The sequence below is a fragment of the Hemibagrus wyckioides genome, linkage group LG29 (genome assembly GCF_019097595.1).
Source record: "Hemibagrus wyckioides isolate EC202008001 linkage group LG29, SWU_Hwy_1.0, whole genome shotgun sequence".
Taxonomy (NCBI): domain Eukaryota; kingdom Metazoa; phylum Chordata; class Actinopteri; order Siluriformes; family Bagridae; genus Hemibagrus; species Hemibagrus wyckioides.
Genome location: NC_080738.1, coordinates 13,302,629 through 13,328,362, shown reverse-complemented (window position 1 = coordinate 13,328,362; position 25,734 = coordinate 13,302,629). Strand labels below are relative to the sequence as shown.

At 38.0% G+C, this 25,734-nt stretch overlaps 2 protein-coding genes across 16 annotated transcripts in view; one reads left to right on the top strand and one right to left on the bottom strand.

The window, feature by feature from the left end:
* nrxn2b (neurexin 2b) overlaps window positions 1–18,394 on the bottom strand; it is a 599,225-nt gene extending 580,831 nt beyond the window's left edge. For all 15 annotated transcript variants that reach the window (XM_058384467.1, XM_058384477.1, XM_058384475.1 and 12 more), the window contains exon 1: window positions 18,196–18,394. The gene's annotated coding sequence lies outside the window, so the exon portion shown is untranslated. The remainder of the gene's footprint in view (window positions 1–18,195) is intronic.
* A 6,400-nt stretch (window positions 18,395–24,794) lies between these two features.
* On the top strand, window positions 24,795–25,500 carry LOC131349106 (gamma-crystallin M2-like). Its single transcript, XM_058384486.1, has 3 exons — window positions 24,795–24,803; window positions 24,899–25,144; window positions 25,225–25,500. Exons 1-3 carry the CDS (start codon window positions 24,795–24,797, stop codon window positions 25,498–25,500), a joined length of 531 nt encoding a protein of 176 aa, XP_058240469.1.
* Window positions 25,501–25,734: the final 234 nt, after the last annotated feature.

Genomic DNA, 25,734 nt, shown 5'->3' with positions numbered 1-25,734 from the left:
TTTTGGGGTGTGCTGGGACGGATTATCTGAATTTACATGATTTCTTATGGGAAAATGCGTTTCGCAATACAAATTTTCGTTTAAAGAACTTGCTTCCAGAATGAATTAAATTCATATGCCGAAGTTCTACTATAGATTTAATGTTGGCTAGATTATTAACTCTTTGGTAAGGAATATAAAACATGGTGTAGTGCTGTAATAGGAAAATAATCAACAGAATACTCTCAAAGTTTCATGGTCTAACAAGACCAATGTAGAACTTTTTTGGTGCAAAAACAAGAGCAGACCTAGAGGGAAACATGGTGGTGGCATCATCATGCTTTGAGGGCTGCTTCTCTTCAGCCGAGCTCTAGTCAGATAGAGGGAATCATGGGTAGGTCCAATATATTTTGGCACACAATTTGCAAGCCTCTATTATCTAGTGTTTTGGAATGGTGCAGTCTGAGCCCAGATATAAACCATTAATCCTCTCGAAAATCCTATTGATCCGGAGCATTTTTGCAAGAAATTTTGGAAAATAACCTAATAAATTAGGTAGACACTAACCCAAAAAAAAAAGACTTTTTTTTTTCCAAGTCTCTGCACCGAGGTGAGCAACAGTTTATTATAAGTTTGTTTTATTTCTCCTAAAAAATTGTAAATCATTTTTCCCTTGAATATCGATAGTTGTTATATCACGTTAAAAAGTGGAAAAAGCTCTGACATGATTTATCTGATTTATTTATTTTTTTAACCTGCATGTTTCGCAGGGGTGCCAAAACTTTTCCATATCCACTGTATAAACACTCATGTTTTTTTCTACTCCATCTTGAAGTCAGGGAATGAATTAACCTCGAACAGCCTTAGTTTATTATACAGTTGTTTATTTTTAAAGTATATAGTATTCACTAAGTATGAATTATTCAGTAACTATCAGTGAAACTAATAGGAAAGGAAAGTGACGAGTTCGGAATGTGAGTCTGTTTGTTTGGGTGTGTATGTAGTTATCTATCTATCTATTTGTTTATTTATTTATTTATTTATTTCCGGTTCCTGCTGTGTGATTTGATGATATCTTAATTAAATGCATGACCTTCCCGTATTTTGTTTCTGATATATTAATATCAGAAGTAAATTAACAAGAAGAGAAAAGAGAAATCTGGTTTAAAAACTAGGTAAAAAGAACACATGCAAGCTGACAGCTTGAGCTGGAAGAAGATCAACATCAATTAATGAGAAGCAAACATACTTTAGTCTCAGCTGCCATGCTGTTGAACAAACTTCACCCTTATCAAGAAAAGATCAAATACTTGGCTTTTCCTGCATTATCTACAGATCTATCCAAACCATTTGAATAATTAATATATTAGCGGGGGGGAGTGGGGGGGAATAAAAGGATAATTGTAAATAAAAAGGATCTGAAAATGCTCAATGGTTTTCTGCTAATGCACCGGTACGACATATCTCCCAGTCACATTTACAAAGTACAACTGCATTAGTGGAGACTTTTAAATGAAAACTCAATCAGCGTGTGCATGTGGAGCGCGTTTCGCTTTTGATTGCTCCAGAAATCCCTGCCAACAAAACAAATTGTGCCCTTATTGCATTTTAATTAGCTCTCCCTCTCCGGTCCGTCTGTGAAACGCTTCCTGGCAAGGAATGCCTCGAGTGCCGCAGCTAGAAGCTTCCCATTAGAGTCATTTTTCCCGTTTTATAAATATCCCCTAGTACTTGGAAAACATGGGAGCAGGTCTGGAGAGACGTGTGATGTGATTAAATATGGACAACTTCGGAGTAGGGCCCAGAGGGGAGTCCGGATATATGACTGCCAAAAAAAAATAAAAAATTCTCTGTCAGAAAAATCACCGACAAGACTTTCTGAGAAGGGTTGTTCAGGTCAAGGAAAAATTACAGGATGGAAATTGAGGATCTAAAAATCTGCCACTCTCTGAATGAAGAGGTGGCTGGAATCAAAAATAGTATGATGTGCTGCATCAAGTGCTATTTTATCAGCAAGCGGATTGACAGCAATAAATGTGATAAGCACAAATATCTGCTAAGAAATGTAGCAGCAATTATGTATTACATTTTCCAAAAAAAATAAAATAAAATAAAATAAAATAAAATAAAATCAGTGTCAAATTTAAGGTATAAAATTTGCAAAATGTGACATGCCCAGATTTACTATTATTTCATTTCTGGTTTTGGATTTTAAAAAGAAATGCTTGTATTTATTCGAAGACATCTAGGACACTCCTACTTAATTAAAGGCTGGCAAACCTCAGAGTAACTTTTCCTGCTTAAATGCTGCACAATTTTAAACCAGTTCTTAATAAGGCATTAGCATGAATGTCCATCATATACATCTCTATATATGTTAATTAATCTCATTTGCCATCCTGCTACATAAAACAAAATTTTTATTATAGAATAACGTGATTTTGCTTCATGAATGAACTTTCAAATTGTGTCAGAAGCTTTGAATTGTATCAAAAGCTACGTCCTCATTAAATCCGGAAAAACGTATCTTCCCTACGTTTTGAAGAAATCAGGCTCGTATTTATTTAAAAGATTTATTTAACTATATAAGTAATAGTATAAAAGTAGTTTCTGGCTCTGAATCAATTCTCCTGAAATTTCATGGACGTTTTGTGAATTGGTGATGCTTGTTTTGTTTTTTTTTTCACTGCTGCTTTTGTCATAATTTGAGTTTTTCATGCTTTTTTTCCCCTTCACATTCTTCTTTTATACTCCTACCAGTGAAGACACATTGTAATTACAGTCTTTGATAGCTGTATTCATGTTCAACGAACATGAATGGAAGACGTGTTGTGACGATGCCACATGACGCATCTTGGCCTAAATTTGCAGAAACTCTTGTTTATTTTTAAAAACTGCAAGCTCCTCCAGATAGATCCGAGTTTGCTTCATTTTCGTTCATTTCTGTGCTTGCAAAATCGCAAAAAAAAAAAATAAAATCCTGGAGGGAATGCTCAGAATAAAACCAAACGTGAATTTTGGCGACGGACAGATGAGCTGACAAAGATGCTTTAGCTTCAGCGCCTCATTCCTGGAACATGTGGGAGATCACAGCTGCTGAAGTCTAAAGCTGTAAATATAATAAGATTTACAGCAGCACTGATGAGAGTGTTATCTTCACATCTAACAGGAACGTACATAAATCACACACACACACACACACACACTTGCCAATCCACCTTATTCATGCTGAGTCACATGTCAGCCTTGATTAAAAGAAGCCCTGCCGCCTTGCTTAAAAGAAGCCCTGCGTGTGTGTGTGTATGTGTGTGTGTGTGTGTGTGTGTGTGTGTGTGTGTGTGTGTGGTTATACACTGCAGCTCTTTGTATATGTGTGTTTGTGAAGACACACAAGAAGAGCCACAAATCTGCAGGTCAGACACATGCCGGCCGCAGAGGAAGGATGACCTTGCCAAAAATGACAAATACAATGGGGAAGAAAGAGAGAGAGAGAGAGAGAGAGAGAGAGAGTGGACATGCTCTCTCTCTCTCTCTCTCTCTCTCTTCAATTAGCCTTACTGAACTGACTGTATATAGAACAGTGCTTATGAGGCAAATTAAAAATAATTATTAAAAAATAATAATAATAAAAGCAAAATTAATATGAATTAAAAAAAACAGTCATAAAAACCCTTTCTGGTTGCCAGATTTTTTCTTAATCCTAAATAAGGATTTTCAAAAATACACTTTGCCTTTAAGAATGAAAAATATACAGTATGTAGCATTTGTGTAGCTTCTAAACCACACTTAATTGTGTTCAATGTTTATTTAATAGCATCAGAAATTTCAAGTCGAAGTAAAGTTCTTTAAAAATAAATTTACAACAGTGAAAATGAGTCACCCATACTCCTCATATAAGGGTAGGCGCTTATCTTAATTTTTGTTTTTTTGTTTTTTATTTTTTTATTTTTTTTTTCCTTGCCATTTTCACAGAAACACAGCCCATGTAGCCCCCATAATTTTGTTTTTCAGGCTCAGTGTGAAGCCTTGCATAGCATGATCATTCACATAGTGCTGAAATTACTGGGTAGCAGCAAGAAAATAAAAGGATTCCCCAACACACACATGCTGTTTTGTGTGTGTGTACGAACGGGATTTTGTGGCAGATGCACAGCATTTTAATTCCCGACACAAAAGAAAAGCCGGCTATCACAAAGGAAAAGTGGCATCGTCAACAAAACAAAAGTTCATGAAAACACCAGCGACGGAAAAAAAAAATTTCATCAGGGAAAAGAGAAAAAGATACACACACTTGTTTAAGATGCTGATGTAACAGGATGTTTTGGCTTCTGAGAGAATATCGATGAGTCACACTTTGCAAATGGGTTTAGCTGTTAAGCAAAAGCCCTTCTTCTAGTCCTGATTCCTTCTAACTCACACCACACACATGAATAATGGATCCAGACTCTTCTGAGAATACAGGATAAATCTGTGAGTCTGAGTGTGTACGGCGAAGAGGGGGGGAATGAGGGGTGACTACTGAGTACTACAAAGAATGATTCCTATCTATTTATCATTAATATTTAATAAGCGATATTCAGTGACTCACATAAGTATTCACCCACCTTCAACTCTGTCTTCTCTTCTCCAGGCCTGGTGTCTTGCAGGAAAGGGGTATTTATATTGAGATCATGTGACACTGGCAATGGGGGTGAATACATTTTTCTGTTTGTACATAATTCAGCTCTGCTTTATTCCAATAGAAATGCGTAGATTTATGGGGTATAAACATGATTTCAATGCATTTTGTAACACTACAAAATGTGGACTGGTTCAGGGGGGTGATTACTTATGCAAGTCAGTGTCGCTGTGTTGCTTCTTTTATACTTGATCATGACAGTAAAGCATCAGTACTTCGAACACGGTTGACAGAAATTGGTAAATCATCACCATTGTTCCCGATGAACAATCACTAATCACATTTCTTTCCCCAACACTGCTCAACATTTTCCTCAATAACCAATCACTGATCACAATACACTGATTACAGTTTCACCAAGACAAATCACCACTGTTCTCCATGAACAATTATTAATCACTTTTTCTTTTCTTTTTTTGCCAATAACCAATCACTCATCCCCACTGTTCTCAGGGAATTATCACTGATGGTCATTGTTCCCAACGACTAATCACTGATCATTGTTCTCAACAAACACTGACTTTCCAAAGACTGATCAATAATCAGCATTACTCTTAATCACTGAACCAATCATCAATCACCACTGTTCCCAATGACTAACCACTGATCAAAATTGTTCTCAGTGAAAAACCAGACTGATTAAAATTATTTTCCCAAAGAATGATCACTAATCGCCATTACTCTCAATCACTGAACCAATCACCATCACTGTTCCCAATGACTAATCACTGATCACAATTTGTCCCGACAACCAAACACCACTGTTCAAAATGACCAATCACTGCTCACCATTCTGAATGAACAATCACTAATCACAATATTTCCCTATGACAATTCACAAAAACAAACCACTAAGGTCCATTTTCCCCAATTACAAATTACTGTTCACAATTTCCCCCAATAACCAATCACCATTGTTCCCAATGACCAATCACTCATCCCCATTGCTACATTTAAAACCCTGTCTTTTTTTTACTTGTCCCTTACATACAAAACCTTACACATTCACTGTAGAACTTTACAACTCAACTATTTAAACAACCTTTGAGAAAACTATGTTTCCTCCACATCACGTAGCTCTAATGGGTTTCCCCCTGTTTCTCTCTACTCTTCTCCACTTTCCTAAATCTGAATTAGTGTCTGTCTTTAGGTCTTCAAATGCACCATGCTATTCAGCTTCCCGGGCCCAAAGTGGGTTTTTATGATAATTTCCACAAGTGAGAAAAAGCAGGTCGAATATAGTTCACAGCTACACATTATCATATGAGAGAGAGAGAGAGAGAGAGAGAGAGAGAGAGAAAAGTAGTCCAAGATTTAAAAGGAAAGGCATAATGTATACTGCAGCTCATTTAGAGAGAGATAGTGATGAGAGAGAGAGAGAGATAGTGATGAGAGAGAGAGAGAGAGAGAGAGAGAGTGTATGTGATGAGAGGCAGCATGTACACTGAGAATGTGTGGACAGCTGAGAACGAGGAAAAATTTAATTATGCTGTCTATGCAGAGAGAACAGTAAAACAACACCCAGAGAACACCTAGAGAGAGAGAGAGAGAGAGAAAGAGAGAAAGAGAGAGTTTCATCAACTGGAGGAAACAATTTTGAGCAAAGCAAAGATCGATAATAGCCCCGAAAGCTCCACCAGCCCACCTTTCCGTGGTGCATTTGCGGCATGTTTGTGAGATTGAGTGGAAGAGATGGAGAAAGCCGGAAGCAGGAAACGGCAGAACAGAGGGACAGGGATAGAAGGACAGTGTGTTTGAGTGTGTGTGTGTGAGAGAGAGAGAGAGAGAGAGAACTGGGTATAGAATGATAAGGGAAAAGGGGCGAAAATAAAATGTATTCAGTATTTATAGAGTCCCGAGACACCAAACAGACAGGCTGGGCATTGGCACCATTCTATCCTTCTGTTAAACACTCTCTCTCTCTCTCTCTCTCTCTCGTTCTCTCTCTCTATATATATAGACATTCTGGGGTGAAAGGGAACATTATCCTTTCTGCAATTTGCCAGCAATTCCCTTCTTCATCCATTAACGAATCACATATACCTTTTACCATCCATTTCCAGTTATACTTTAACTAACAGAAGTCATCATATAAACAATCATTCCCGCCCTTGCCTTCACCCCATTGTGTTATATTCTTTACGCAGCTACTGAATGAACGGCTTTAACGTGAACAACCCGAAAATCGAAAAGGTTAATAACCCAGGAGTCATACACGTAACCTTCTCTTCAGCAACATTCACTCCTCCACTCAGACCTAGATACAGAATTTGAGACCTTGAGGTCATGCCATGACTTGAAAGTCATCCTGTGGGAGTGATATATATCACAAAGAAAAAGAGAAAGAGAAGGAGAGAGAGAAGAGAGAGAGGTGGAAGACAAGCAGTCTGTCTGCGTTAGCAGAGTTCATGGCCTTTGCCAAACACTGAGTCACTGTAGCCTTTGGAGCTCTGTGGCAGTTGTGGGCCAGCTGTGGTGAACTACGTGATGCACTGCATGAGCAAAAAGCCTAATCTGAATGGATGATAAGAAGCAGATGTGCAGCTCACTTCCTCTTTAAAGGACACAGTTCCAGTCAACTGTGAGATTTAGTTCCCCTGAATAATGGACAGGATCACGAGTCGATAAACACTGAAAGTTTAATGTCATTGTTAGATGACATTGACCATGTGATGACTTCTTCACTCTTCAATTGCTTCAGGATCTTGCTCTTAGCTGACCAGAGTGGAACCTGACATTTTTTTCTGGTGTAGTAGTCCATCCTCAGTACATCCTGCATTTTTTTTAGAAAGATATTCTGGTTACTATGGTTGTAAAGAATGGTAACTTGAATGGAACCACTGCTCTCTGAGCTCACAACACTTCACAAATCATTATGGAGATTGGTTAATGATCCATTTGACTGGGGGGACAAAGTTTGCTCCATTTCTGTGTTCTTGATTCTCAGCTAATTTACAAAGATATCACAAAATATCGGGGCAGTGGTAGCTCAAGTGGTTAAGACTCTGGGTCATTGACCAGGAAGATTGGTGTTCAAGCCCCAGCCCCACCAGGTCCTTAAGCAACCCACCCTGCTCCAGGGGCGCTGCATCATGGCTGACCCTGCACTCTGACCCCAAGCCCCAAGGATGATATATGTGAAGAACGAATTGCACTATGCAGTAATCTATATGTGACAAATAAAGACAACTTAAATTGGTTCTTAAGAATAACAGGAAGTGGCTGCGAGGCTGAGACTGACTAGTCCAGTGTACGTCAATACGCTTCACTAACACCTCTATTAACAGCTGTGTTGAGCAGAAAAGCATCTCAGAACACACTTGTTGAAGCTTGATGGGATACAAAATGCATCCATACTTAAAAGCTTGAGAAAATGTTATACATGGCCAGGATAAATATTCAAACGCCCTGGACATCTGCATTTTCTAAAATCCTCACACCAGCCACTGCTACATGACCGTCTGATTGGATAACATGACTCGGTTTTCACCTTTTGTGATTTATGCGATGAAGCACCCTGTAGCTCTACTCCTTATTAACATTCCGTCTGTACTGTGCCAGTAAATGATAGACTCACTAAACTCTACATCCCCACACTGTATCCTAATGCCAAATCTCATCTCAAACCCTGGCTGAGAATAATCACTGCATCTTTAAAAGGCCAGTAACCCAGTCAATGAAAGTATACGTTAAAGGCAAGATACACCTGTAAACAAATCCATAACTTCCTGTCAAACAAGAGTCAGTACTGTACATCTGGCTGGGATTTCACCTCTTAGCCTCATTAGTGCGGGGTGAATCTGATGATCTCTCGGTGAATGCATGTCCAGAAAGCCTTCACAAACACCTCCAAGGAAGAGGTTGTTTTTTTTTCTCATCAGTGCTGGCTAAAATGCTATTTTCTTTGGTAATAAGCTTGTTTAATCCTAGAACTTCCTGTCGAAAGAGATGAAGACTCCCAACAGAGACGTTTACCATGAAGCCAACCTTTGCATCCCATAGCAGCATAACACACTCTTCCGCATAAATGACCTCACTGATGCCTGTGATTGGCTAGTGTTACCGTGATGGACAGGAGGTATGGGCAGTTTTGCTCTTTTGGACGGATGGCTATACTCTATATAGTGAGCATATATACTAAATAGGAAGCAATTTGGTATGGAACCATGTCCATATATATTTGGTTTATATAATTCCTGCATGAAAGAGAGTTCATTCGAGAACCCCTTTTAAATATTTATATATTTTTGCAGGAGATACGCTGTTTATTCAGATTAATAGTAGAATAGTAGAACAAATTGAACTGTCGCTGAGTCAAAAATAAGACAAATCCACCCAAACCCTTAAAAATACAGTCTGTCTGCTCCAGCTTGAATATAAAATAAAAAATAAATAAAAGGCATTCATTTTCTTGGCACTATGGATAACATTGTGTCGGGGGTTGGGAGACGAAGGCGGATGCAAGTGCATAGATTTATTATCTGAAGTGTAAACAAACGACCAAAACTGTGAAAACACGAACCGTAAACCTGAACAGAGGATACAAAAAAACATCGAAACCATCCAGACTACGAGCGCAAAAAAAAAAAAACAGAACAACAATGAACTATAATTTATATAGCGATGTGCCATTCAGGGGCGGAAGGGTAGTGTAGTTCTGTGCTCCTTTCTAAAAATGACCATTTATATGGTTATTATCAAGCCATCTTATCAAATATTTAAGTCAATAATGGATACTAAAGACATGGCGGTGATATTAACCTTCCAGTGAATGGAATAGAAGAGTAGAAACTTTTATAGGGTCAAGATTTAGAAGAAGCTTTAAAAATAGATCATACAAATACAAAAAAATCGCCTTCTCATCTTGTTGTTTTTTCTTCAGTTGATTCACACAAGGTGTGTGAGGTGATAAAGTGTGACTGTTATTGTTTTAGGCACTTACCGTACACACACACACACACACACACACACACACAAACACAAATGAAAAGGCAACTTTACTTTGAGGACAGTGAGAGAACTATATACAGAATAAAACAAAAAAAATTCACCACAAAAATAACGGAAGCTTCAGCGCAGAGAACAGACTGGACAAGAAGGCTAGCAGGAACTCTTTATAATCATGCTAAGCAGAAAAGCATCTCACAACAGTCAAACCATGAGGCAGATTAAATGCGAGTTTAAATGCGAAGAGAGAGCATAACGTGACATCTACGGTAAGTCAAACAGCCATTCTGTACAGCCGTGTTGGACAGAAAAGCATCTCAACATCTCGATATTATCTCAAATTATGATGTGGATGAGCTTCGGGAGTAACAACAGGCCACAGCTGGCTCCGCTGCTGTCAGCTAATACCAGTAATTTGAGGCACCGTCTCACAACTGACACCAGATCCAAATCAATCCTCACCCAATAAAAGGGATCATGTGCAGTAAAACGTTACCGCAGGTTTCACAAGCACTCTGTGGAGCTATGCCAGGAAATTCGACATACACGCTGCATGATATCTGTCCAGATTTTCTTGCTCTTGCGTTTCTTTTACGAATCACAGGGACCCGGGGATCAGACGCTCTTTGACAGGGTTCCCTCCAGGTGATAGATTGTGTAATGTGTAAGCATCGACTGCACATCGCTATGTCAACAAGACAACACATCGCGAGCGATAAATGTCACGTAGCGTGAGAAGTACAGTGATTCTGGGATTTGGAAAAAGCTGGGTAAAGCCCAGTGGGCAGAACTGACTATTATATGTGAAAAGAATCCTATAGTAACATGACAAGATCTCACAAAGATGTAAGATTTCTCAAGGTGACCTCGTCTTAAAGGAGACGAAAACAAACCAAAAAATACGGATTCATGTTGAACTCCACACCGAATGTACGTGAAACGAATCTGAAATAAACGAAGCGGAAAATATTCATTTGATCCTGATCTGATTCACCCTTTATGCATTTTCTGCACTTCCTTTGCTCTTTACAATGATGGAAATTCATGCCGGCATAAAGGTGCGGAACATCTTTTGCTCAAAAATAACCTTTGTGAGTGACTGCGAGTGCACTCGTAGCCCTCTGTGTCTGTGCTTTACAGAGAGGAACCTACTCCAAATCAATAGCTTACTGTATCCAGTATCTCTGACTGGATTCAGTAGATTAAAAAATAAATAAATAAATAAATAAAAAAAAGTCAGGACGAGCTTTTAAGCGCATCATTCCATCAAGGGAGACTGGCTAGGTATCGATTTGATCCAAAGACACCCCACTAATCAGTTCACTTCTATACAGATGTGTTCATGTATATTCAAAAATAAGCAGTGTTGGATTTCTCAACGTCTCTTGGAAAAGAAGTACTTCTTTAATAAATCCTTTCTCAGTACTTTTTGGAACTAAAAATAAATAAATAAATAATACCCAGAGTAGATCATTGAAATTACATTGTGTGAGGGAACAAATTACATTGGGGATGCTCTGATGTTGCGCAAGGCAAAATTGAGGACCTTTGCTGCATCATCTATCATTAACACCCTGCTTTTTAACCATTTAGTTACATTTAATGGTATCATTTACATAATATAGCACCATTTTTTTTACCTCCAGAATATCTTTCTCCGTCTTGAAGACTTTCCAAAAGTGGAAAACTACTTCCATGAGTTGTCACTATGGAAACAGCGACGTATTATACATACATAAATATAAACCCGAGATTCGGATATCGGCTGAAAAATTCCGTCTACTTAAAAATTAAATCGATATCCTCTGTATAACTAATCAGGTGGTATAAATAAATGTACACGCAGAAGCTAGTTAATTTGAAAGGAAATAAATAATTAAAACCGTGCCGCATTCTAGTTGTGTTTTATGCTGGGAGAGGAAAAATCCTGTGTCTTGCTGTTAGTTCTAAGAACCCCACAGTGCGATACAAGCACCAAAAATGGTTTTGATGTCTTAAACCCATGTATCTTGAAAGCTTTTCTTTAAAGCTGCTGCATTCGGCTGGACATAAAGTCAACACTAAGACCTTATAGCACTTAGGGGTGTGTTTATTTATTTATTTATTTTCTTTCTTAATCTACTTTCTTGCTACTGTAAAGCAAAAGCTATTCTCATGCATTAGAACAACTTAAAACACGAATAGAAAGGATCTGGCAACACGCTACATAAGGGGCTTTTTCATAAGGGCTATATAAGTACTTAAATAAAGATTTATAACTATGCTTATAGACATAATTGTCATTAGGATTAATTGTGTCATCCTGACATCATGCCATGGTTATAACACCTGGGTAAAGTGACATCAGTGTATTGTTACTGTAACGTTACTTTAATATTTGTGCTTATTTTGTCACGCCATGAAGACTCATGTCAGCTTTGTGACTTTCTGACAGCTAACAACTGTTGAAATAAACCTGAATAGATATCATGAAGAACAGATATAATGCTTATGTCGCTTGTTATTAAGTGCTTATGTAGGCATCATTCTAACATAATCTATGTGTCAACTTTACATAGATTCTGACACATAGATTGTGTTAGAATGATGCCGACATAAGCACTGCATAACAAGTGACATAAGAACTATATCAACAATCTACTCAGGTTTATTTCAACAGTCATTAGCTGTCAGGAAGTCAAAAAGCTGACGTAAGTGTCATCATGGCATGAAGTACCTTTAGTTTAACATTTGTGCTTATAAGCTTGTTATGAATACCTAGGATATTCATATGTTTAGGTTTATGTCAGTTGTCATAAAACATTTATGTAAGCTGACATTGTCAGCTTTATGACTTCATGCTCTACGGAGGCTTATATCACTTGTCATAAACAGCTTATGTAGTGAGTCACATCGATATAACTTATGCCAACTTTTAAATTGACATATGCATTCATGACATCAAAATTGACAAATGCTGCCTTCATGACAGCTGACCACTGGTCAGATAAGTCTGCATAAAGCAGTTGACATAAAGCAGTTATGTAGGAGTCATGTTGACATAACACTTAAGTCAGCTATTCACTTAACCTAAATGGTATGCCATTGACATCAGAAGTGACATATGTTGCCTACGTGACAGCTTACGACTTGTCAGATAAGTCTGCGTAAATATTTACATAGGTTTATGTCAGTTGTTATGAAGCAGTTATGTAGGAGCCATGCTGACATAACACTTAAACCAACAATTCACTTCACATAGATGGTATCAAATCTTGATATCAATACAATATGGTTAACTGACCATACAGTCAACAAATAATGTCAGTTCTTATGAAGTGCTTATGAAGTGATCTTTCTGATCAAGCTGTTGTCAGCTCTGTTATATAGAGCTAATCACAAAAGACTGGAGGATGTACTACAGAATGGGTGGGCCATGCACTGACTTTAGAATTCTGCTTACATATCACAGAATAACTTAGGGGGAAAAAATCCTCCCGTAAAGCTCTTTCTTACCCATGAAAATTGAGACGGAGTAGAGAAATAATGAAGCACAGTCTTGCTTTTGTGAAGAATGGAGGATTACGGTCAGCTTAGAAGCCTGGCTTTCCTACTTTAATCTTAGGAGGCACACCTCTACTGTCTGGGGCAACAGGGCCATGGCTGGGTCATGTGAATCCCACAGTGAGACGAGACTCAGGGTTCAAAGTCAAAGTCCTAGTGATGATGCTGTGGGAATTGGTTTATCCTGGGGATGCTGATGGAAACAGACATGGCAGTTCTCGTCTCAGAACAATATTTCTGTTTGCACAGGATTTATTTGGGCTTCCTCAGTTCCTGAATTCGACATAACCGAATTCTTAGCATGGGCGTAGACGTTAATGTTAAATAACTCTTCAGATACGGCATGAAGAGAGGTCAGATACGGAGCTCTCAGCACACAGAACATGCATATTTAAATAAAAATTGGTCAGAGTTTAAATAACACTTTGCAAAGGATCATGTATTCAGTAAAAAGTACATGTATCAAATATATTATTTCTTCTTGAAGATGAATATAACATTCCATCATTTACAAACAAAACCCTATGTGCCATGTTACCTGCACAGCATCGGAACAGGAAAATCGCAGCGCCGGTCTCTTTAAGCCCGAAGCAATGGCACGATCCACAACCTGAAACTTGCTGACTAACGGCATTCAATACAAGGGACATCAACTTTATCTACCAGTGTCTCGTTACCTTATTCCTGAAAAGGTTGTGGCATACACACAGACACGCAAATATTTAATCTGCTCGGTCAAATTAGCACAGTAGGCTTATAAGTGTACTATAAATGACTCAAACGGCTACATGAGCTGCGAGCTAGTGTTTCAGGCAGACACCTGAACCAGCAAAAAGCCATTTCATCTGATGGGACTAAAGGGCTTTAAAAAAATGTGGCTATACCACAAATGAGATGCTGCGCAGGAAAAGAGATTATTTGGAAGAAAAAGTCGCGGCCCCGAACGTTCATTAGTATTCAGAGCCACTGTGCGAATTTAATGCATTTCAGGATAAGTGGAGACGAAAGACCTTAAAATCCACTCACAGCTTGTAGTGAGCCGTCGCTGCAACAGAGGTTCTCAAACAATTATTCAAATGGGGGAAATTTGCACTTATTACAAGTTATCTCGGTGCACATCAGCAGATTTGGAAACATCCTTCAGAGATTTCCGCGAACGTACTCTGTGAAACAGCAAAACAGTTGTCGGCCTGGAGGTGAGCTATAGCTCAGCATTAGGAAATCGGGGTAGAGAGTGTGTTGTGCGTCGCTGCTGTTGTGTTTGTTTCCAAATGTCATTGGAATTCACTTCGAAGCAAAGCTTTGGGGAGCGTTCGAAACACTTCATGGCAGCCTATAATGTGGATATTGATGTGTCATTGCCATTTCATCTCAACATTTCATGCTTCCGAGCGCCGCTTACAATCTGTATACACCACACGAATTAGTCTTTTCTGAACATCAAACCCCATGAAATCAGGCTTTTTTTTTTTTTCAGCATGTTTAAAAGAACGTTTGACATTTTGGAGGGAAAATGTCGTGCTGCTGCTGATTCAAAACACCCCACTGCAAAATGCCCTCTGGTGAAGTAACAATTTGTATGTCTTAATACAGAAATATGGTAGAGTTCGCTCAGATTTAACACTATTCCGAAGATTAAAGGGGCTGTTTGCAATATTTACTGCCAACTGCTGCTTGTTAAGTAAATAATTGCAATGAAAACATTAACAAGCCTTTGACTTTAACCAAACTGTCTACAACCACCTTTTATGCAGCTCTTTTTCATGTCAGTTTCAGGGCCAGAAAAACATGTAAACAGAAGGCTGAAAGGCATAATTTGATAAAAATTTGTTGTGACTTGACACAGAAAATAATTTCTATTAAAGATATCTTTAAAATATAATAATTATTCCAAATCTGGACAGACGTGTAAATAATATAATATAATATAATATAATATAATATAATATAATATAATATAATATAATATAATATAATATAATATAATATAATATAATATAATATAATATAATATAATATAATATAATATAATATAATAACAAATATTTGATTGATGTAGACTTCACTCAATTCAAAACTTAGCCTAATAAACTATAGCTTAATTTAATCATTATTTCTGGTCAAATATAATACTTACAGATTACAAAGAGCATTAAATATGAACAATATTTTTTAAAAATATTTATCTTCACTAATAGATACATTTTGCTAATTTATCTGATTCATTTTTTCTGCTTAAAGGTACAATGAAACATCATTATTGTAGTCCAGAAAAATGAAAGATTCAATTTATATTATATTATATTATATTATATTATATTATATTATATTATATTATATTATATTATATCATATCATATCATATCATATCATATCATATCATATCATATTATATTATAAATATTTCCATTATATTGATTAATACATACATTAACATTAAAACCACCTGCCTAATATTGTGTAGGTTCCCTTTGTGCCACCAAAACAGCTCTGACCCATCAAAAGCATGGACTCCACAAGACCTCTGAAGGCATGCTGACACCCAGACATTAGCATCAGATCCTTCAAATTCTTCTAAGTTGCAATGTGGGAACCTCCATGGATCAAACTTGTTTGTCCCACAGATGCTCGATCACACTGAGATCTTGTGAATGTGGAGGAAGTCAACATCTTGAACTCTCAGTCATGTTCCTCAAGCCATTCCTTAACAAATTTGTGGCAGGAAGCATTATCCTGCTGAAAGAGGACACTACCAGTAGGGAATTACGTTCCCATGAAATGGCGTACTTGGTCTGCAACAATGTCTATGTAGGGGCGTACGTGTCCAAGTCACATTCACATGAATTCCAAGACCCAAGGTTTCCTATCAGAATATTACTCAGAGCATTATACTGCCTCTGCTGGCTTACCTTCATCCCATAGTGAATCCTGGTGCCATCTCTACCCCAGGTAGGCAACATACACACACCCAGCATTCTCTATGATTCATCGGACTAGGCCACTTTTCAATTCCTGATGCTCATATTCCCATTTGAGTTGCTTTCAGCAGTGGACAGGGATCAGCATGGGCACTCCATTACCGATCTGCATCAGTAACGTAGCCCCATACACAGATACACTATCAGAGCCAGCTACTGATTTCAGCTACCTATGCAAGACAGCTAAAATGTTTTGTTTTCAATGTTTTGTTTTAAGCTGTTCAAATAGGTGGTAACATTATTGACACCATTATTTAAATCTTTCAACTTCTTACTAGTTTTACATGTCTATTTCTAATGTAGTATCTGAATTAGCCTATATTTGTTTGCTATTAAACTGACATTAAAGCGACGCCATGTTTGTTTTCTTGCTACCTGTGAAAGGCAGCTGACTCAACTAACGTGCTAAAGTTAACCTAGCTATCACTATGAATATTAATATTAACTTAATTGAATGTAAACTTTTAACATAGGGGATGCTTTGACGTGTTTAGAGAAGAACAGGCTAATTAAACCACGACGTTCCATTAAAGTCACGCAGAGGGAATGTTTAAACTGGTCTTTTACTACAAATATTAACAAATAAGTCCATGTGGGCTTTTAAGGGCACTGTTTGGTTTGGTCCTACTCATTTGTATATACTAATTTACTTTCATTGCAGAATAAAATGAATCATTTTACTCTTTTACAATGGAACAGAGAACTATACAGGAAACTTGTGAAATATCAGTTTGCCTGATTGTTCACTCCAGCAGCGTTGATTTGAGATAATGATTAAAATTTAAATTAAATTAAATGAACAGTTCAAGGCTTTATTTATGTCCAGCTAGACTTGATATGAACTCTGGGGAGTGATTTTTCACACTGTGCACCCCGCCCTGTTCGCTCCAAACACGCGCAAACGGCGCGGCGTCACGACGCACACCATTTCCCCCTTCATTTGTTTCTCTTTGTGTGTGTGTGTGTGTCCTTCATCTTGAGTAATGATGTCGAGCACTATATGTATATATATATATATATATATATATATATATATATATATATATATATATATATATATATATATGACATGCGTAAAAATAAGAGTTTCCCTCTCGCGCTTTAAAAGAGGCACTGAGCATCCAACAGGCAAAACGCACGCGCCCATGCATCCACATCCACACTGAGGTCTAGAAAGCACATCTGCATAAAATCTGTAGCAGGGCAGTCTGTGCATTCATTATTCCTCTGATTCGTAGTGATCAGCTCATGAGACGAGTTTGATCAAATAAACCCTCCTTCAGAAACTCAGTAACAGAATAAATCAGACTATCTGCGCCTCTCTCTCTCTCTCTCTCTCTCATGCACACCTATATTCCAATATAAGAAAATATAAAGAAAAGCATCATTTATTATGTGACTGACTTTAAACCATTGCACAGTTCGCACAAGCCAGGTCAGTCACTTCTGTAGTTGAAATTCCGTTGCAAGTATAGATTTCGCTACAATGCACCAAATTCAAACAGATAAATGTTTCCCCTTGTATTGTAGAGAAGACGCACGCGGTGCAAACATCACCCAAATGCGTATTTTTTGTTATCACAAACCAACAAATAAACAAAGCTACTTTATTATTCACGGTACAGTGAAAAAAAAGAGAGAGAAGAAACGTGCATTTTACGGCACGGTGTGACTTCTTTCTCCTCTCTTTATTTCATCCTTTACTCATATGCCGCCTCATTATATATAATTCCTAGACCCGAAGCACTTATTATCAGAGTGCAGGAAGAGGGATAAAGCTCAATAAGACTGTATATGGAATATCTGTAAGCATGCAAAACAAACCAGCGTGGTCTCCGAGCCGGGGAAAAGACTGCAAGATGTTTCATATTATGTGGGTTAAAAATGTTTATAGACAACCCGAGCATCGCATGAGCATCAGCATCTTCCCTTTAGATAAGACAAACTGTCCAATGCCACTGCAAAGCCATTTCTCTACAGATGCATACCCAGTTCTAAAGACAAAAACTGCCCAGAGCCGCGGAATGCTTTCCATCCCTATGCAAAAGAGTCACAGCATTTTTCTTTTACCTTCAAAACGGCTTTCCGTCTCCTCTTCTGATTCCTCTGCAAAAGAAAAAAAAAGAAAAGTACGCTCAAAAAAATTCCTCCACCAGATCGCCTCGTATCCACTAATGCGCAGAGCAGAATGCAGTTTTCTGTTTCTCCACACAGCACATGAGAGCGGTCCTAGTCCGGCTGTATCACCTGCATCCCCGGAGCGGATCTGTAGGCAGCTTCAGCACCGCGAAAGGGGGGTGGGGGAACACCGCCCACAGCGCCGGAACGACCCCGCCCCCGCGTATACAAAAACCCCGCCCCTGACCCAAGCTGCGCTCTGATAGGCGAGCTTGCTTTCTGCGCGCTATGTAAATACGACGTGACGTCATTATTGCTTTCCTTTACTCCTAGCTAAAAACACTGTTTAAGAGTGATCCAGATCGCTAGAACACGCCATGAAGTCAAAGTATAATCATGAGATTTATGTTGTTAGACAAATATTTATTAATTTATCCGCAAATAACACCAGCTTGTTACTTTCTTTCTGAACAAACTTGTGTGCAAATCTAGATATATAATAATAATAATAATAATAATAATAATAATAATAATAATGATGATCATCATCATTATCATAACAATAACAAGAAGAGGAAAAAGAAGAAACAAGGCAGCAGTTAGTAGTCTTATATAGTCCATATATATACACCGATCAGGCATAACATTATGAGCACCTGCCTAATATTGTGTTGGTCCCCCTTTTGCTGCCAAAACAGCCCTGATCCACCATGCTCTGTTTATTCGGACACCTTTCTATCAGAAACAGCATTAACTTCTTTAGCAATCCGAGCAACAGTAGCTCGTCTGTTGGATCGGATCACTCTGTTGATTCGGACCAGCCTTCGATCAGTGAGCTTTGGCCGCCCATGAGTCTGTCGCCGGGTCACCACTGTTTCTTTCTTGGGCCACTTTTGATAGATACTGACCACTGCAGACCGGGAACACCCCACAAGAGCTGCAGTTTGGGAGATGCTCTGATCCAGTCATCTAGCCATCACAATTTGGCCCTTCATCAAACTCGCTCTAATACTTACACTTGTCCATTTTTCCTGCTTCTAACACATCAACTTTGAGGACAAAATGTTCACTTGCTGCCTAATATATCCCACCCACTAACAGGTGACATGATTATGAGATAATCAGTCTTATTCACTTCACCTGTCACTGCTCATAATGTTATACCTGATCGGCGTAGCTGACGCAGTACACAGTGAAGTTTCTCCAGGGCCCTGGTGCTACATATGACAGCAAAACAACATAGAGCTACAAAACAAGCTAAGGACAGAAAGTAAGTTGTCCTATCTACATAAAGTGCAAAGTGTGCAACCTGGTGCAAACAGTGCAAGACAGAAGACAATACAAAAAAAAAAAAACAAAAAAAAAAAAACAGCACAGGACACATACACGAAATACACAATAAAGACAGAACAGTGCTGACCAGTATACATTCTGTAATGTATAAGCAGTGCAATGTGCAAAATCGGACAACTGTAAACAAGAGGGTTCTACAAGTATCTACTATCCAAACAAGCAAGGACATCATCAAAAATGATACGCATAATTTTTTAAAATAACAAGCACCGTTGGCTAGTTAACACAAGCTAATCATGTTCCTTCGACCCTGCGTCACTATGGCAACAATGGTAACGAGATCCTCGCTAGAATCACCCACTCCAAAATTCTTTATACCAATAAAATGTGTTAAAAAATGTGATCTTATTTAAATGAACCTTTTTCCTTTAACAATTCATTACTAATAATATGGTTATATATTTTTACACTCTCTAAGACGATCACAGCTTGTTACTGCACAACGTTTTACGGTCATATACTTCAGACAACAGTTACAGAAATTTCGTAAATAACAGTATTATTTGTAAATAATTACTAGCTTGCTGTAAGTAGTGTTTTTATAGTACCTACCTGACAATAGTGTTACTAATAAATCACCATAAAATAGGATAAACAAGCTTCCTGGTCTCCAACTTGGCTTCGCCATAGTCTTCCTCATTACTGTATTAACTCATATCAATGTCACAGTACTGCAGATGTGTACACAGTGATAGCTGAGTCTTGGCACTTGAGCTTAAGTCATCTGCCAAATCGGCCCTTTTGCATGTTTTTCCGTCCTGCCTCTGACATTTATTTGCCGAAATTTTCTAAGAAAGCCAACAGCACATGTGTTCATGGACAATTGTGTGCACACATTAATTGGTCTCCAATGCCTTGAAACACAAAGACACACATAGGCATATTTTACCTTAAAGTGTGAACTGAAGACAAATCAATCACACCAAAGCTGGAGGAGTTCCTTGAACTAGACTTTGGGATTTCCTACTCGCAAATTTCTGTCTTTTTCACATTCATTTATTCATCTTCTGGGAAAAAACAAGCTTGTTTCCTTGTAGATACAATTCTAAAAAGTACTGGCATTCTTTTATGCCTTCCCGGAATTAGAGAACCGCTTTAATATTTAAGGGTTCCGTTTTATTTATTTTTATTTATTTATTTTTTGGAAAAAGGATATTTGGTAGAGTCCAGAACCCAAAGGAATGTCTTTTTTTTAAGGTGTATTGTGTGTATAATGTTCGAAAACACTCACTTGTAGTGTTTTGTCATAATTTCCAAGAAAGCAAAACATTTGTAACTTTTCATGTCAGTTCAGTGATTATTCATGTGCAAGCATGAGACAAAATTAAGACATATGACTATAACGATATGTTTCTGTTTCATCTGGCAACCTGCTTTGTTTTATTTTTTTACAGATTCACTTTGTCTCGGTTCCTAATTCATCAGCTTGGTCATAAATTCAGCAGAGCAAGAGATCAGTACTGTCAGTCACTCCAGCATTTGATTCATCCTGAAAGATCTGATCTGAAAGAGATCCAAATAACGTTTGTTTAACCTCAAATAGGTGTGTGTGTGTGTGTGTGTGTGTGTGAGTGTATGCTGATCATTACGAATCCTTCAGATCAATAATTGACGCCTTGTACTTCTTGATGATTTTTGCTTGTAGTGAAACATGAATAAGAGGATTGTTTTGACTCAGCTTGGACATGGCATACATGCCTGACATTTAAAAGGAAACCTGTGGGTGATCTGTTGAATATTCCACACTGTAGCAGTGATGAAGCATGTATCGTGTGTGTGTGTGTGTGTGTGTGTGTGTTGTTCTGGGAAAACCCATCATATGTCATTGTAGATGAATCTGACAGGAAAAAGAAGTAAATATTATTTTTCTGCTTTTATTTAAGCTACTTTCAAATCTTCCCTTGACTGATAAGGAGTAGGAATTAAACAAATATTTTGTACCCATAATGCATTCTAAAACAGATATCAGATACCAAAGCAGATGTGAGTTTGCTAGAAAGGTTACAGGACATCTGGTTGAGACTAGGAAAGCCTTCATTCTGGCAGTTCAGTCTGAAACAGAGCATGGTTTGCATGAAAAATTGGTAACATGTAGTCCAGGAAGTGTGTGTGTGGGTGGGTTGCACTGGAACTACGCCACAATTCCCTTGAACGTGAATGCAAGGAAGTAAAGTATCCTGAGCTGATGATGACTTCATTAGTTTCTACAACACACGTGTAGCATGTAACAGGTTGCATTTACATTTGGTAGACGTCCTTATCCAGAGCGACTTATCTCATTTTATACAAATGAGCAACTGAGGGTTAAAGGCCTTGCTCAGGGCCCGAGCAGTCGCAGCTATATGGACCAGGGATTCGAACTCATAACCTTCTGATAATAACCTTCACATAACCTTCCTATAAACTCTCTTTACACAGTGGACTTTACACTCTCTCTCTGAGTAAATTCGTAGAAATATCACATTTATAGTAAGTACTGTATGTATGTATGTATGTTCCTTGCCAGAAGCCTTAGAAGGTGCAGAGCGTTTGGCGACATAATAGGGCTTGCAGGAAAAGCGTAAAAATACAGCGTACACAGAACAAAAACAAACACTCGGGACAGTGACACGCAAAAAACTGGGATGCTGGAGAATTCTGCTTCCCTTTCACCAACTGCATGCATAGCCAGCAGCCAATCACAACCGTGATTGAATGAATGGGGCATTCCGATTGGCCCGTCTCGTTCCACCAACTGTACTGTATTTTGATATTCAGCATCCCTGCACTACGCTTTCCTAAACCATGCTACGTTGTACGAAATTTGATATATTATTAAGATTTATATTTATGTTTATATTTAGTAATTAATATTTTTATTAGGAAAGTACCTTATTTCAACATAAAAACAATTCACTATAAGGTTTGCGGATACCGCAATATACCGGGAAAATCCGCAAAAAAAAATAGTTATGTTCCAAATAAAGATCTGTGATATACCGGGACCACGATATATGAACTGCGATATAGAGGGGGATTACTGTAATATCAGACATAGTCAGTGCTATAAGTATTGATGCCTTGGTAGTACCGTGTCTCCTAACGCATTTTTCTACTTGGCATGATTTAACCTCCTGTGTTATATATAATTTAATTATTAACAGTTAGAAATGAGAAACAACAGGTTTTATTGATTCAGCCACACACACACAAACACACACACCATCACAGCTTCTGTTGTAGATCCTTGGTTGCGGTTTATCCAGACACATGAATTTATGCAAATTATTCAGCTAAAGGCAATTCACAGCATTTTCACAGACTTTCATAGATTAAAAAAGTGATTTATCTTTTCTGGTCTAATTTGCAAAGTGACATTGATGGATACAATGGAAACAAAATGTGTAAAGATAAATAGACAGGGACGCATGTGTTTATTATTTGCTTTCACCACTTCCTGTTCAACACAGGTGTCTCGTCTATTCCGCTGGCACTCATCGAAAGTGGTAACGTGAAGCTCCACTATAAAAGAATACCACTTCAAACTGAATTATTTACAGCCATAAACTAAACACTGATTAAATGACTCATGCATTTGAATCATAAAAGGGACATTTTATAAAGAGTACACTGACGTAACTATTATTTAACTACCAAATTTCAACAATTCATGAACACATTTCCTTCTACTCATACAGATGTTACATGCTGTTAAAAGAAAAGTAAAGGAAATATGCGAGCACAGAAGAGAAAGTTATGTGACTCACAGATGATCTTGTTGTCCTTTTGTAAAATGAGGCCAAGGGCAGATGAACATAATCTAGTATAGATGAAGAAGCAAGTTCATATAATCTGAAAAAGATCACAAAATTGGTGTTCAGACAGACAGACAGACAGACAGACAGACAAACAGACAGACCAGACAAACTAACATACAGACATACAGACAAACAAACTGACAGACAGACAGGCAGACAAACTGATAGACAGACAGACAAACAATCTGACAGACAGACAAAGAGACAGACAGACAAATAGACAGGCAGACAAATAGATAAGCAGACAAGCAAACAGACAGACAGACACACAGACAAACAAACTGACAGACAAACAAACTGACAAACAGACAGACAAACAAACAGACAGACAGACAAACAGACTGACAGACACACAGATATAAAAAACAAACAGACAGGCAGACAGACAAACAGATGGACAAACAAAAAGATTCCCTATAGTAACTATTCACTTTATTGTAATATAAATTACATTTAAATTGGACTAAAATGATTTCTCTGTAATCATTTATACAATAATTCTTATTGACAATACATTTTTTTTTTTTAAATTATCTGTGGGATTCAAAGCAACATTTTTGATCATAATCTTTGTTCGAGAGTAAAGTTATATGCCCTTCAGAGCAGCTGTTCTTTAAGGACCTTTGTATTTACCTCCATTCATCTTTCCTTTTATTCTGAGTCCCTGGCACTGATGCTACTGCCACCATGCTTCACTGCAGGGATGGCATTAACCAACTGATGAACAGTAACTGCTTTTTGACAGACGAAGCCCTTATAGTTTCTGCTTGAAGAGTTCGATTTTTATCTCCTCAGAACAAAGAATCTTTTTTCTTTAGGTACTATGCCTTTTAGAGGGAATGTTTTAGGCATATCCAGACCACTGCACTTAAAATCAAAAAAATAAAATAAAATAAAATAAAATAAAATAAAATAAAATAAAATAAAATAAAATAAAATAAAATAAAATAAAATAAAATAAAATAAAATAAAACAACCTGATCTTTGAAGGAAGCTTTAGGAAAGGTCAGCAAGTATAAATAAATAAATAAATAAATAAATAAAGGATCAATATATCTAGATATACATATATAGAAGAGAGATTGTGCTATGTCAACCGTATCATGCTCTATCAATAGGAACAAAAAAAACCCCACTTCTAGCATGATCATGGGATGCAAAGAAAAGCCATAATTGAGACCATTCTAAAGTCTTCTGGAGAACACATGTGCAACGCATGAAAAAGCTCTTCAGCTCTGTATGGGCCTCTGTACTATGTTGCTTGGTCAGTAGTTTTCACAATAGGAGGCACTCATTCTTTAGTCCTGGCCCAGGTATAAATGTATGGGTTAAACCAGGCAGGAGGAAAGCAGTTGGCCAGTTGGAAACAGCTTGAACTGAACCCAACCTACCATCACCACTATGGGCAAGGTAAGAATATGCAAAGTTAATGCTGGTGTAAAAAAAAAAAAAATGTATCTTGGATCAGACCTGATGGTGATGTTCATTTTCTAACAAACCTCCAGGTTATCTTCTATGAGGACAGGAACTTCATGGGGCGCTCCTGGGAGTGCAGTGGAGATTGTGCAGATTTGCATTCTTACATGAGCCGCTGCCACTCCTGCAGGGTGGAGAGTGGCTGCTGGATGGTCTACGATCGCACCAACTACATGGGAAACCAGTATTTCATGAGGAGGGGCGAGTACGCTGACTACATGAGCATGTGGGGCTGGGGCAACAACTGCATCCGGTCTTGCCGCATGATCCCCATGGTAGGGTATTACATGTGCAGTGTCATTTGGAACATGTTTGCCACAAAATTAAGATCTATATTTGACATTTCCCCAAACAGTACAGAGGATCCTACAGAATGAGGGTTTACGAGAGGGACAACTTCATGGGTCAGATGCACGAGATGATGGATGACTGTGATTCCTTCATGGATCGCTATCACTGGTCCAACGGCTGCATGTCCTGCCACGTGATGGACGGCCACTGGCTCATGTATGAGCATCCCCACTACAGAGGCAGGATGTGGTACTTCAGGCCTGGAGAGTACAGGAACTTCAGGGACTACGGTGGCATGAGGTTCATGAGCATGAGGCGCATCATGGACTCCTGGTATTAAAATGATTGTAAAGTAATGTGATTAAAAGCATGGTTTGAATAAAAATTGGCAAATCAGTTGCTGGTTTTGTCATTAATACATTAGCATAACTTTATGGCAGTAGTTCCTAGTGGCAGAGTATCTACACTTATTATAAACAAGAAATTCTAAGTAGAAATTCTGCATTTTGGTATCATGACTGACCTTAAATCCAATTATTTGTTGTTTACATATTGGATTAAATGACCTGCGAAG

Coding starts and splice junctions, on each gene's coding strand:
- LOC131349106 (XM_058384486.1), top strand. Junction 25,145..25,224: donor CTTGCCGCATGATCCCCATG/GTAGGGTATTAC, acceptor TTCCCCAAACAG/TACAGAGGATCCTACAGAAT.